At 40.5% G+C, this 12,455-nt stretch overlaps 1 protein-coding gene across 2 annotated transcripts in view; it reads left to right on the top strand.

Moving 5' to 3' along the window:
* Positions 1-12,455, top strand: part of LOC6584923 — a 41,471-nt gene that overhangs the window by 28,463 nt on the left and 553 nt on the right. The window contains exons 3-8 of one of the 2 annotated variants that reach the window (XM_002010527.4): positions 10,471-11,336; positions 11,395-11,496; positions 11,824-11,976; positions 12,039-12,107; positions 12,182-12,325; positions 12,389-12,448. In XM_002010527.4, coding sequence (XP_002010563.1) covers positions 10,596-11,336; positions 11,395-11,496; positions 11,824-11,976; positions 12,039-12,107; positions 12,182-12,325; positions 12,389-12,448 — 1,269 coding nt within the window. In that variant the 5' untranslated portion in view covers positions 10,471-10,595. The remainder of the gene's footprint in view (positions 1-10,470; positions 11,337-11,394; positions 11,497-11,823; positions 11,977-12,038; positions 12,108-12,181; positions 12,326-12,388; positions 12,449-12,455) is intronic. The other variant, XM_032732470.2, reaches the window with a different exon arrangement.

Below are 12,455 nucleotides of genomic sequence, written 5' to 3'. Positions count from 1 at the left end.
TGTATATTATTAAAAATCAGAAACAATAGATGCATAAGTCCAAGTCGTTCTCTTTCACTCCCTCCCGGCATCCTCTCTTTCTCGAGTAGTTTTAGCAGCTTAACAAATCGCAGATTGTTTTCTTAACATCTACTTAGCTCTTAAGCTGTGCTAAGCCACGGCTTAGTAAGAAGTACTACATATATAAATATATATATATATATATATATATATATATATATACATGTATAAATCGTTGCATGTTGCTGCAAAAAGTGGAACAATTTAATGGCCAAATGAATTGAAATGAATAGTATAATTAACTATATAGACTGCAGTCAAGCGGTCGAACAGGATTTATAACGATCCAAAAAACAGTGCTTTCAAATTAACAATCTTAAATAGTTTTAACACACCTAAATGAGAATTTAAATGCACTCGGCATGAGCTCGGACTGACCGAATAGATGATACTCTTTACTCTCATGCTGAGACATCGCTATTTCATCAGCTGGAATGGAACTTCAGAAATACTTTAGGAATATCATTATCAAGCATGTCTTTCGCTGCTTGAAGAACTGAAAATAATTTCAGATATGTTAAGCTTTGACCTTTTCATCTAAAAAAGCTTTTCCGCCTCCGTCGCTTAGACTACGAGATCACACATAACAGAAATATTAACCCTTTGTAACCAGCACATATTTCAAGTTGAAGATCTGCCTGACAAAAAGTAGTTGCGGCCAATCCCAGAAACAGAAACAGCCACATAAACATATCATGAGCCGCATAATCTTAGCTTTTTATCTGATTTGGGGTTACTCCATTCATAATTTTCATGCTTCAAGTCTCCAGCCACAATAGCGAAACAAACTCAGCTTGTATGGCTAATGGAATATTGCACCATAGTAATATCTAGTGCAGCTATTCAGTGTCTGATCAGATTACACAAATATTATTTGCTTGATTTACAAATTGTGCAAATTATACAGCCAAAACTCTTATAAAGTATCAGGGTTTTATTTGATTAAAATGGGAAAACATAATTGAAGGTGACGTAGAAAGCCTGCGAAAATAATGATCATAGGGCTGTATGGTATATCATTTTTGAAAGATTGACTTTATTTCCTAAAACTAACTGTTTATTGAGATTTACGACAAAATCAAAAAAGGTTTATTTTAATTTATAACAAAATCTTATTTTTTTTTTAAGTGTACAAATTATAGTAAATTGATTTTTATTATATTTTTATTTATATATTGTAGAAGTGCAAGTCTTACAAATATCCAATCGCTAGTCGGAATTACCCGACTAGGAGACACCTCTCATTCAGCCTAGCGCAGCTGTTTCTATAAGCATAAATCTATCTGAAATCACACATTTGTAAAGCGGCTACGCTTGGCCTGCATTATGAATGCTCTATGGGAAATTAATAATTTATTAATTAACTTGATTAACTTTTGTTCCAGATGCAGTCGCTTAGTGCAAGCTCCGAGTATAATAACGACGTATAATGATGGCGTGTGATTTTTAAGCTGGTTGGAGTGGGAGAACGCATCCAAATTATTAAATTCATATTCAGAATCTGCGTGTTCATCACAGGAGTCTACATACTCAATGTAGACAGGCAGATTAACTAATTCGTTGCCTTGATTGAAAGTGTAGATAATTTGTGGGGTCTGCCACGCCCACCTGCCTGTTCATTTATTGAACTTCATTTCTATTCACAATTTCGAATGTATTAAGATTGCTCGAAATATTTTTTCAACATTTTATTTCCGCTTTGATATATATAATATGTTTTTTTATTTCTATGTTTTTTTTTTTTTTCAATTTATTCTTTGAGCCAAAGTTTGCTTGTGAAGCTGCCAAATGCAAAGCCAGATAACTACTAATGGATTAAATCGTCTTTCGAAATGCTGCATATATTTTAAATGCGGATGTTCTTCTTTGAGGTTGACATCAATTAAGTCTATTAAAGACGCAATGCCTTAACGAATTATCACGAAATTGATCACTGTGCACTGTTTGCTAGAGGAAGGATTCACTGTACTTTGCACAGACTTTTCTCTCGCAGGATATGTGAGTTGGAGAGCTTCCTGATGCTGATATGCAAATGCAGGGGATGCGACAGTCGAGGCAATGCGAATCCAAATTAAATTCGACAGTCACGTAACGAAAACGTAACGCGCGCTAAAGTTCATTTGGTGTTTGCACCTTGAACCCAATGAAAAGTTGTCGGCAGGGGCATATGCATTTCTGTTTATATTTAAATATATATATTTATTTTGCAAATGAATAAAATATACACTCATATCGTGCTGGAAACATATACTCATTCATATTCATATAACTAGGTATTATATGTAGTACAAAGAAATTCGTTTATTTATTCAAAAGACACTGCAAAAAATGAGTTTCTCTCTTCTTCATTTCATATTCAGTCAATCAATAATGGATCGTGTACAAACGGAAGGCATAATTGATGAAAACACTCGCTTCTACTCGACAGGATATCAATGGCTTCGCCTCTAGTGACAGCTCGTCTCTGTTTGCATGGTATTTGCTAGTCGGGCAGCCTCAGCGTCTCTGCTCTGCTACTAGTTTGCATTTAATGCCATTTCGATTTGGCAGCGAATGGAGACCGAGACTAATTTCATAATTCTGCGCATATGCAAAGCACAGGCTGTGACTAAATATTCGTCAATCTTCTGTCTGTGTGCGTGTATGTGCGTGTGTGTGTGCGTGTGTGTGTGTGAAAATCTAATTCACCTTAAACTGATTTCAAACACATGCAACATTTGTGGGTCGACTCAAGCTTCGACTCGTTTGAGTTGCGTTTCGGATTCGGATTGAGATTCGGATTTATTTTTGCTCTCGCCTGCCTTCATTTTGTAATCGTAAAGCGTCAAGATAGTTTATCTGCGCTGCGCTGCGCTGCCTGCGCTATTGCTGTTGCCAAGCGAGCGGCCCATGCGGCGTATGCGTAATTTGTAGTTTTCCATGCATATCTTGAAAACAAGCCGCTGTTCTGTGTCGTTAACCCAAACCAGCGACATGAGCAAATTTAGTGACTGTGGCCAGTGTTTCTACCTCAACTGGTTATCCTTCAGTCCATACACACACACACACACACACACACACACACACACACTCACACACACGTACAGGGAGAGACAACCTGTTGCCGAAGGTAAAGAGCTGCTCGCACTGTGATCTCTTGTCAGAGCCGATTTTCATTCAAAGCCAATCATGGCTAACACTCTGAAAGAGAATTAGCCAAAAATCGATCTTGATGTCGCTCGCTTTAATTTAGCTACTTATTCATTTGGATTGTTGTTTTTCATTTTTCTTTCGACATAAGCCAGTCGGTGTAGATGCGATTGTCAACTTCCGCTTTGCGACAACGCCACAACTCGAAGTTGGACATTTTGTTGCTCTGCATTTAATCGAGTTCTGAATTGAAAAGTTGTTCGCTGCAGCTGCCGGAAAGTGTTATACATATGTGTGTGTGAATAAGGGATATGAATGAGTTGTTATGCTGAGAGTTGAATCAAGGTGTCAAGCAGAACCTGTCTATGTAAGGAATGAGATAGTTCTATTTATTGTATTATCGTTATAGAGATTAAGCGAAGGCTCTCATACTTTGTAGTCCCCAAATATGTATGGGGACATTTGAGTCCCCTAGACATTTGAGTTCGCAATCAAATCGTAGAGCTTCCACCTGCATTACAACAGCTATAGAGCCTGATTGGGGCTACATGGCTTACAGGGTATAAAAGGCCCACATTATAATAATTTGACGGCTTGTTGCTGCGGCTGGGCTGTCATTTGGGTGATTGGCACACATGTCCACGTACCAGTTTTGGACCCGGTTTAGGAGTCCGCCGCACTAACTATGCGAGCAACATCAAATTGAATCTCAGCCGACTAACGTTGTAAAAAGGTGTGAAAGAAATCGCGCACCTCTGCCTCAGTGGGGCGTGCCGCACTAGAAGTTACACAGCGGCCACTGAAATGTGGCTGAGGCATTCATGAATTACGGTGTAGCCTAGGTCCGAAGCTCTTTAGTATATTAAATAGGCAAACAGATCTCACGCATTTCTGCTTTAACTTGGCTTTTCTCACGATCAGTGCAGATCAGCGGAAATTAACTGATTTTGCTAATTCAGATCAAGTTTCCTGCACATTTCCTTCTGCTTGTCTCATCCGTTTAACGAGATGACGGAAAGGAGCGAAATTGACTATTTAACAGTATTTTAGCTTATAGGGGCTTTACGAAGGGCCAGCGTGATATTGATCTGGCTGGCACTTAAAGCTAGTTTTTTTTTTTTTTTTTTTTTTTAGCTCGGTCTCTTGTTTTTTTATTTGAAGTTGTCGCGCAACATTTTTATTATTATCTTCATTGGTTCCACAAGTCCAAGTCGCCGGTTCGTCGAGTCGGCGACATTTCACGGCTCTTGCTGAGCGCTTGGGGTCAGCTGCGAGCGTCAACTAATTAGATTGGCCAAGAATAGCTGAGTGACTTGCGAAATCTGGTTTCGCTGCGGCCTGTCTGACTTTGATTGAAATGATTTGTTAAGAAAAAATTCAATTACAAATCTCCCAATGAGTTGGCGTTTATGTGTTATGTTTTTTTCGCTTCTCTTTTTTATTTGGGTTGAGTTGGCAGGAGGCACTAGAAAGACCTAGAGCTCTGCCAGTCCAGCGACTGATTAAAAACTTACAGAAAATAATTGTGTGGGAGAAATTGTGAAACTTCAATTGGAAATCATGGAAATATAACGGAAAATAAATCGAAGAAAATGCTAACTTTAGACTAGGATTAATCCATGAGATGAGCATTTACTTTTAAATATAAGAAGAGTTGAGATGTAACAGCAAATATTTAATGTCTGGTTGAGTTATTATGTGTAATTTCAATATTGGGTTGAAATTTATATATTTCATGAAGCATAAATGAATTTCGATATAGAATTTTCACTTAACATTTTTATCCTTAAGGCAATACTTGGCTGGATAGGCAGAATTATTGCATATGGAGTGCGGGCAATCCTAAAGCGTGTATTGATTAATACGGCTCAACAAACTGTATTGCTAGAGGACTCCGCTACAGAAGAAGCCGCAAAGGACTCCTGCCGGATCACTTGATTTCCTTTCCAACTCAATAATCCTCGTCTACATCGTGCAATTTGATGCCAACTATAATTATATGTGAATATGAATACCATGCATAATATATATCTTTATATATCTATAATCGTCTGAATATGTCTGCACTGTCATGTCAGCTTGCCGTCTTGTCTTAGGGAGTGTGGCCTGATGGCCAAATCGGCAATTGGCCATTTAATGCAAATTGTCCAGAGACCTGAATAATATTATGAACTTGTTCGTGCATAGGTATTCAAAAACGATTTGAGAGACGAGATTGAATCACACACACACAACTAGTGCAATTAAACACTATAAACTTTTCGGATTTTATGCTCTTTGGGCAACCCTTTAAGGCAGCCATGAGATATGGCGCCACACGTGACTGACGGCGATGTCAACATCTGTTGTGCCTATGTATATATGTATGAATATACGCTAAATGTATATGAGCTAAATGTGCTTCGTAAGCATGAAAGAGGTGAAACCAGGTGTTCGTATCTCTAGCCAAATGCAAGCTGGAATATCTAAGGATTTTGGCTCGTCTGTGTTTCAAATTTGAATACTCGCCAGTTAACTTGGAACATACATATACAGTCGACTCTTGTTATTTCAAACCTGCGTTATTTCGAACCTCTCATTAATTCAAAGTTATCACTCAGTAATTCGAACTAAAAATCATTGCTAAGACGCGGTAATTCGTACTCATATGGTTAAACACTCGACAATTCGAAATAATTTAAGAGTCCCTTGAATTTCGAAATAACGAGAGTCGACTGTATCTCGATCTGTATCTGTGTATATACGTGTATTGCTCTGTCAGATTTCATGCATATTAACTCAGCAGATTTCTGATTCGACTTTTTTTTTATAGGGTATTACAGCATTGGCTGCTCTCAATTTTAAGATTGCAGCAATTTGCCAAACAATTATCAACTTAGCTCAGATTCTATGGGTATTACACATCAGTTGGCAATATATTCTTGTCTCTCTCTCTGTGTATGTGTGTGGCCCCGCTCTAATTCCGGCCACAGCTCAAAGTTCGCTTATCAATACGACACTAAATGCAATCATAAAGTGCTCAGAGCAGTGCAAAGTTTATAGTTATTTTGCCAATAAAATTATAAGTTTTTTGTTTTTGTTTTCATATTATGTATTGTTGTTATTTTGCTTTGGCTTTTGGTTTTATGACTTTTTTTTTTTGCTCTTTGATTTTGATTTTTTTTTTTTTTTTTTTTTTTTTTTTGTCAAGCTGCATTGCAGCGTGCTGCTTGGGTTTGCCAAGCTTCGGCGACTAATGAAAACAAAGTCAAACGATTTGGCAAGGTTATTATTTCTTGCACAAAGATATGTGTTAACACACACATACACACACTAGTTCAGGCCAAGTCAAGCCAGCCAGCCAGCTGCTGGCGGCCTTCAGGCTGGCTTTTGCCTGTTTGTTAATTGATTTCGCTGAACTTATTTTTCCTATTTGGTATCCAGCGACATCGATCGACGTTTGCTACGCTCTGCCAATTCCAGAAATTCATTAACCTGAAGCTAATTACTAAATGAGAAATTTCACATCTATAACGGTTTTCTTTCTACAGACAAAGATTATCAGAACGAAGCAGGAAATATTAGAGCAGCAAAGAGCTATTTCAAGATCTTGGATCCTCTATCATATCTATCATTGCAAGAGTATTTAATATTCTGTGTTGCTAAGTTTATACAGCTAAATTACCTGCTGAGTTAACTGTATCATTACGTTGGGACTGCGGTGGAAAATTTCGCCTACTTTTATTTGCTTTGCTTTGATACTCGTGCACCTAGGGGAAATTTCCTATGGAGCTAGCGCGATGCCAGATCCTCTGTTCGGTCGTCTATCAGATGTTGTTTTAGCTGAGCTTCTGTTGTCTAGGAAGTGTGAATGTATGTGTAACGGAATCTGTATTACTATTCGTATCCACATACGCATCTGTCTGTGTTTCTCTAACTGAATTTCATATATGTCATATGTGTATTAGTGTTTGTATAAATATATATCAACTATACTCTGTTCTAGCTGAGTTGTTGATCTGGACATTATGGACATGTTTTAAAATTTAAGACTAAAGTGTATTTGTATCTTAATCAGTATTACTATTTGTATCTGTATCTTACTGTATAAATCTGTGTGTTTCTCTAACTTAAACATAAGTTGTTTTTTTTTATCTATTTAAATACATATATCTATTTCCAGAACTGATTGTCTGCACCTGTATATGAATCTTTTCTATGTATCTCTAGCTGCAGCTCAACCTCTACCTGTACCTTTGTATAAACATTTGCATCCATATCTTTCTATTTACATTTGTATCTGTACATGCAATATATTCAAATCCAAATTTGTATATATACCTATATCTCCATTCAAATATTTACATATTGATCAGTTCAAAATATGGGCTTATGCCAAAATATCATTTTGATTAATATGCATTTTCCATGCCATGTAATGAACAATATTAGGCAATTATATAGATCTTATATGAGGAATATTTTTGATTTACTTATTTGGATCATTTTCTAGCTCGTCTCTTTGCTCTAGGCTGAGATAATTCCCTGTAAATGATAGCTGATATTTTGATGATCGAACGACTTAAAGCCCTTAAGGTCATGTGCATTTGGCTGGGCTGGTCTCATTTAGCGTAGCTAAAAACTAGTTTGCCTGCTCGCCCTTTAATGGATATCTCCGCACTTACACTTAACGCTCAGAGATTGAAATCTGTAGCTTCAATGACAAGCCAGCTCGACGCGTCGCCGCCTGTAAGTACGAAGCTGTTATCTTTGTGTGGTCCGCGATTTGTGCGGCTCGGCAATGTCAAGTGCCGATGCCGACGCTGATTGCTCACAACCGTGACTTGGCCACGCTATTTCCGCTTCCGCCTTTGGCGGCGGAAAGCCCAATAACAATTTGAGCTTACAGTGGTTTTTTGTTTTGTATTACCTGTGTACTTACCTAGACAAATTTAGTGTCTGCGGATCATGAAAATACAAAAAGAAATCCAATCAAATCTTATTGTTGTAAATATCTTTTAGTCCAGCCGAAATATTTAATAAAATGATTGAGATAATTGAGAGATTTTTGTAGTGCTGGAAAGATAATATAACAGATCAGTTATAAAATGTACTGTTCGTTTCTGGATTGCATATGGATAGGGGGACATTATGCGACTGGCATCAACTGGAACTCTTCTTAATTTCAAATTCAAGCTCAGTATGTCTGATTCCGAACTCAAATTTAAATAGTTAAAACTGTTTTTACATGCATACTTATCAAATAGGAATATCAACAAAATAATTGCAGTGGAATAAAGATGACTGAGTATTTCTTTGATTTCGACTTTATTTCAAGCCTACATAAACGCCATTATATATATGCAGATCTGTACATAGGGATCTGTAAGTGAGGGAAGGCATCCTTAACTGACTGATGCCTTGAGTTATTTGTTAGGCTCGTGGGGCTTGTTGAGCCCCAGAGAAAATAATTAGGGTTGTCCAAATACGTCGGCCATATGCAGGCACTCGAAATTTAACCTATTCAAAAAGGCAGAAATTTGGTTTGAAAACAGTTCTGAATAATAATTTAAAATTAATATTTGTATTTAAAATACTCAAATGTTGAATCAATTCGACCTTTTTCTGGACTATGGCCTTTAGATAGTCAAGAGCAATTTTGAGATTGCAATGATGTTCTGACTGCAATGATTTACTCATCAATTTCAATTCTAATTAGTGCTATAGGCACAGAACGATATATTATTACGTCTACTAACCATCCTGAATCCATATTTATTATACCCCGAACTCATTGAAAACAGGAAAAGAGGGTATAATGTTTTTGTGAAAATGTATGTATGAGGCAAAAGGGATGAGCATGCTTATATGTGTGTATTTTATATACGCATGAAAAATCAAAGGTTGATTGGAATTCGACTCTTGGCAGGGTTTAGGGGATCTTGTAGTCGACTAGTCTCGACTTGAGCACTTTTAAATGTTTTTATACCCTGGACCCATTGAAAATGGGAAACCAGGGTATAATGGTTTTCTTAAATGTATGCAGCAGACAGAAGGAGGCGTGGCAAACCCCACAAAGTATATATATTCTGGATCAAGGGAACGAGCTGTCCGTCCGTCCCTCTGTGCGTCTGTCCGTCTGTCCATATGTTTGAACGCGTCGATCTCAAAAGATATAATAGCAAAACATCGATAACTGCTCCCTTTATTTTAGTATCGATTAAAAAGCTGATCGAAAATCGGTTATTAAATTACTGCTAGAGTCTCAAAATTGCAAATATAGATTCGAGTTTATTTTATAGAATTTCGATTTTCGCTATTATCCATCCCTTCCCCTAAAATTAGTGAAAAGCGTATTTCATATACTAGAGACTTTTGCTTTGGCAACACATTTCATTGTTATTATGACGTTTTGAAGGTTTTAAAAAGAAAACTTAATAAAGAATTAATTTCCCGTAGCAAGCCCACACTGTAGTCCATGCGTGCGTATGTGTGTGTGTGTGGATGTGCTGTGTAGACCTAAGAGAAATGAAGAAGGATTCAGGGGATCTCGCAGTCGACTAGTCTCAACTAGAGCACTAGAGTTACAGGTTTTTAATTTGTAGTATTCGCCTCACAGCTCTGCGAATGAGATTGCGACAGATGCAGATCATGCTGTACAATTAGTGTCATATACATACATGTATGTATGTTATTTATGTAGATTGATTGACAGCCAAACACTAATTGTTGGGTCTCTTTTTATCGTCCAGACGTTGACTGGCAGTGGCTACAGTCTAATGACCGGCTATCTGGGGTGGCATATTAAGATGGCTGCCATAAGTAGATGCGCTGCTCGTTTATTGCAGGCCAAGAGGTGACATGGAGCGGAGACAGTCGCAGCCAGCGTATAATTGCGATATTTGAGCTCACATTTGAGTGGAGTATCGCGGCTAATGCTGACACCTCTAGAATTGCTCTGACCTATGTACACCCGCCTATCCTAAGCAATCTCTGAGGTTTTTCGTACTCCAATATTACTTGAGGAAATTTGCATACCATGATTCAGTTGGGCAATCGAATGTGGACATGGATCACTGGACAACAAAAGACATAACTGAGATATAGAAATATAATGTTTATATCTGTATCTCAGTTATGTCTTATATTGTATGTGTTTAAATATATCTGTTGCTTTACCCATACACGATTACCCAATGTAAGAAAATGTGCAGTGAAGCGAGGGTGGGTGGAGTCGAAGAGGAGGAGGAGGAGGAGGAGGCGCTGGCACGCCCACATGCGACTAAGCGGAAAACCATTTAGCTTGCAGAGCTATAGCGATCGAGGGATCGGATCGGACCGCAATGGATGACATCTACGATGGACAGTTCAGTCATATATAAAGTGCAGAGTACTGCTGGGCGTTGTTTTAGTGAAGCGACCAAGCCATGAATAACACGGGGCAGCTGCAGGCGCTGCTGCTGTTGGTTTTGCTAATCTCGGCCTGCTCCTGGAGCAGCACCAGCGCCCGGCCTGGCGGAGTGAAGCTGCAAGCGCAATTGGTGCGCGCGATCAGCGCCTATAGGAGGCTGGAGCGCAGCCTGCCGCCGGAGGAGCTGCGCGCCTTGACGGGGCTGGGACTGCTGAACGGTGCCCGCCAGACCAAGGAGCAAATGGAGCAGCATCTGGTGCAGGCCATCAAGGAGCTGCTGCGGCAGACCGAGGCCGAGCCGGACAATGACATATTGCCAAGGATCGATGCGATCGAGCAGCAAATGTCCCGCGATCAGCAAGCACTCAAAATCCTGGGCAGCGTCATGGACGTGCTGTGCGATGATAAGGACGAGCAGCAGTTCCGCCGGGAGGTTCACAGCGTGCTCAAGGAGCAACAGCAGCAACGGCAGCTGCAGCTCCAGGCGCTGCTCAGCGAGGAGCAGCAGGAGGTGGGCAGGCGACTGGGGCAGTTGCGTTGCCACATACTGGAGCAGGTGCCTCAGATGAAGACGGAGCTGGAGACGAAAATAGAGCGCACCCTGCACTACCTTCTGAAGCATGCCACAGCCGGTGGCCCACTGGACAGGGCGAGTCACAAGGTCCTACACAAACGCGCAGTCGACGAGGCGAAGAGTCCCGATAACATAAAGGACCAGATCGAGGCTATGCTCGAGGACAGGGCCAAATTGATGGAGGTGAGCTGCCTTTGTGCAGAGTTTGATGGGATATGCGCTCATTGCAATCCTTTTGCAGGACGACTTCCGGGAGAACTTGGTGGTGCAGCGTTTCGAGAAGAGCGATGATGGCAATAGCGCAGCGCAGTCGGAAAACGAGTTCGATGAGCTGGAAAATGCTGTGAGTGTCACTATATTTGAGTATTACTTAACTGATTGCTAGTTTTATGGTGTGACTAACTTGAACAAGCTCACTAGTCTACTAGACCTGACTAGCCAGATATGATTATAATAGGAAAGTTCAATTCCCCCTGCTTGAGCCAGATTTATTTATCTGGTACAGCAAATAACCTACTGTGAGGAATCCACATATCCTTTGTGCCATCACCTAGTCGTTCCTCAGGTCTAAACTTGACTGGCTAACAAAACTAACGCGACAATTTATTGAATTAAAAACCTCCATCTCTGCCAAAGAGTTGAATAATTGCTCATTAATGCGCGTATGAAGTCGCGGAATATTACAGCTAAAGCGAAAATCCCAACCAATGCCAAGCAGGAGGATGAAATCGGCTCGGCAGAGCTCGGCGGCGACGTTGACGGCCCGGATGGAGGCGGCGGTGGGGGCGGCGGCCTCGTCGGCATCATCGGCAGCTTAAGTGGCGTGAGTAGACGCTTAACACCACGATCAATACGATTAATGCCAACAACTATCGTTCCATGCAGGGCGAGGGCGGCTCGGACGTGGGCGCCCTGATTGGCGCACTCACGGGCCTCGTTTCGACGCTCTTCGGCGTAAGCTTCGGGCGACATAGGGGTGCAGGGGCAGCTCGCTTATGCTCAAGTTTCTTTTTCTCTTCCTGCTGCAGCCGGGCGGCCTGGACATCGACTCGCTGATCAGCACGGCGACATCGCTCATCTCCGGCCTGCTGGCGGGCGACAAGAACTTTGGCACGGTCCTGGGCCAGTACGTGGGCACGGCCTTCGATGGTCTGTCTGGTGGAGGCGGTGCGGTACGTTTGCGGCGTGCTCCTAAATGACCCCCCTCTGACGACCGTTTCTTTTCCGTGTTGCAGATAAACAATGGACAGTTTCTGGGCAACTTTGTGGGAACCGTTCTGGCCTCTCTGAGCGCAGTACTTA

Source organism: Drosophila mojavensis, unplaced genomic scaffold (genome assembly GCF_018153725.1).
Source record: "Drosophila mojavensis isolate 15081-1352.22 unplaced genomic scaffold, ASM1815372v1 contig_136, whole genome shotgun sequence".
Taxonomy (NCBI): Eukaryota; Metazoa; Arthropoda; class Insecta; order Diptera; family Drosophilidae; genus Drosophila; species Drosophila mojavensis.
Note: the sequence above shows the minus strand (reverse complement) of the source record. Positions and strands in the feature narration are given on the sequence as shown.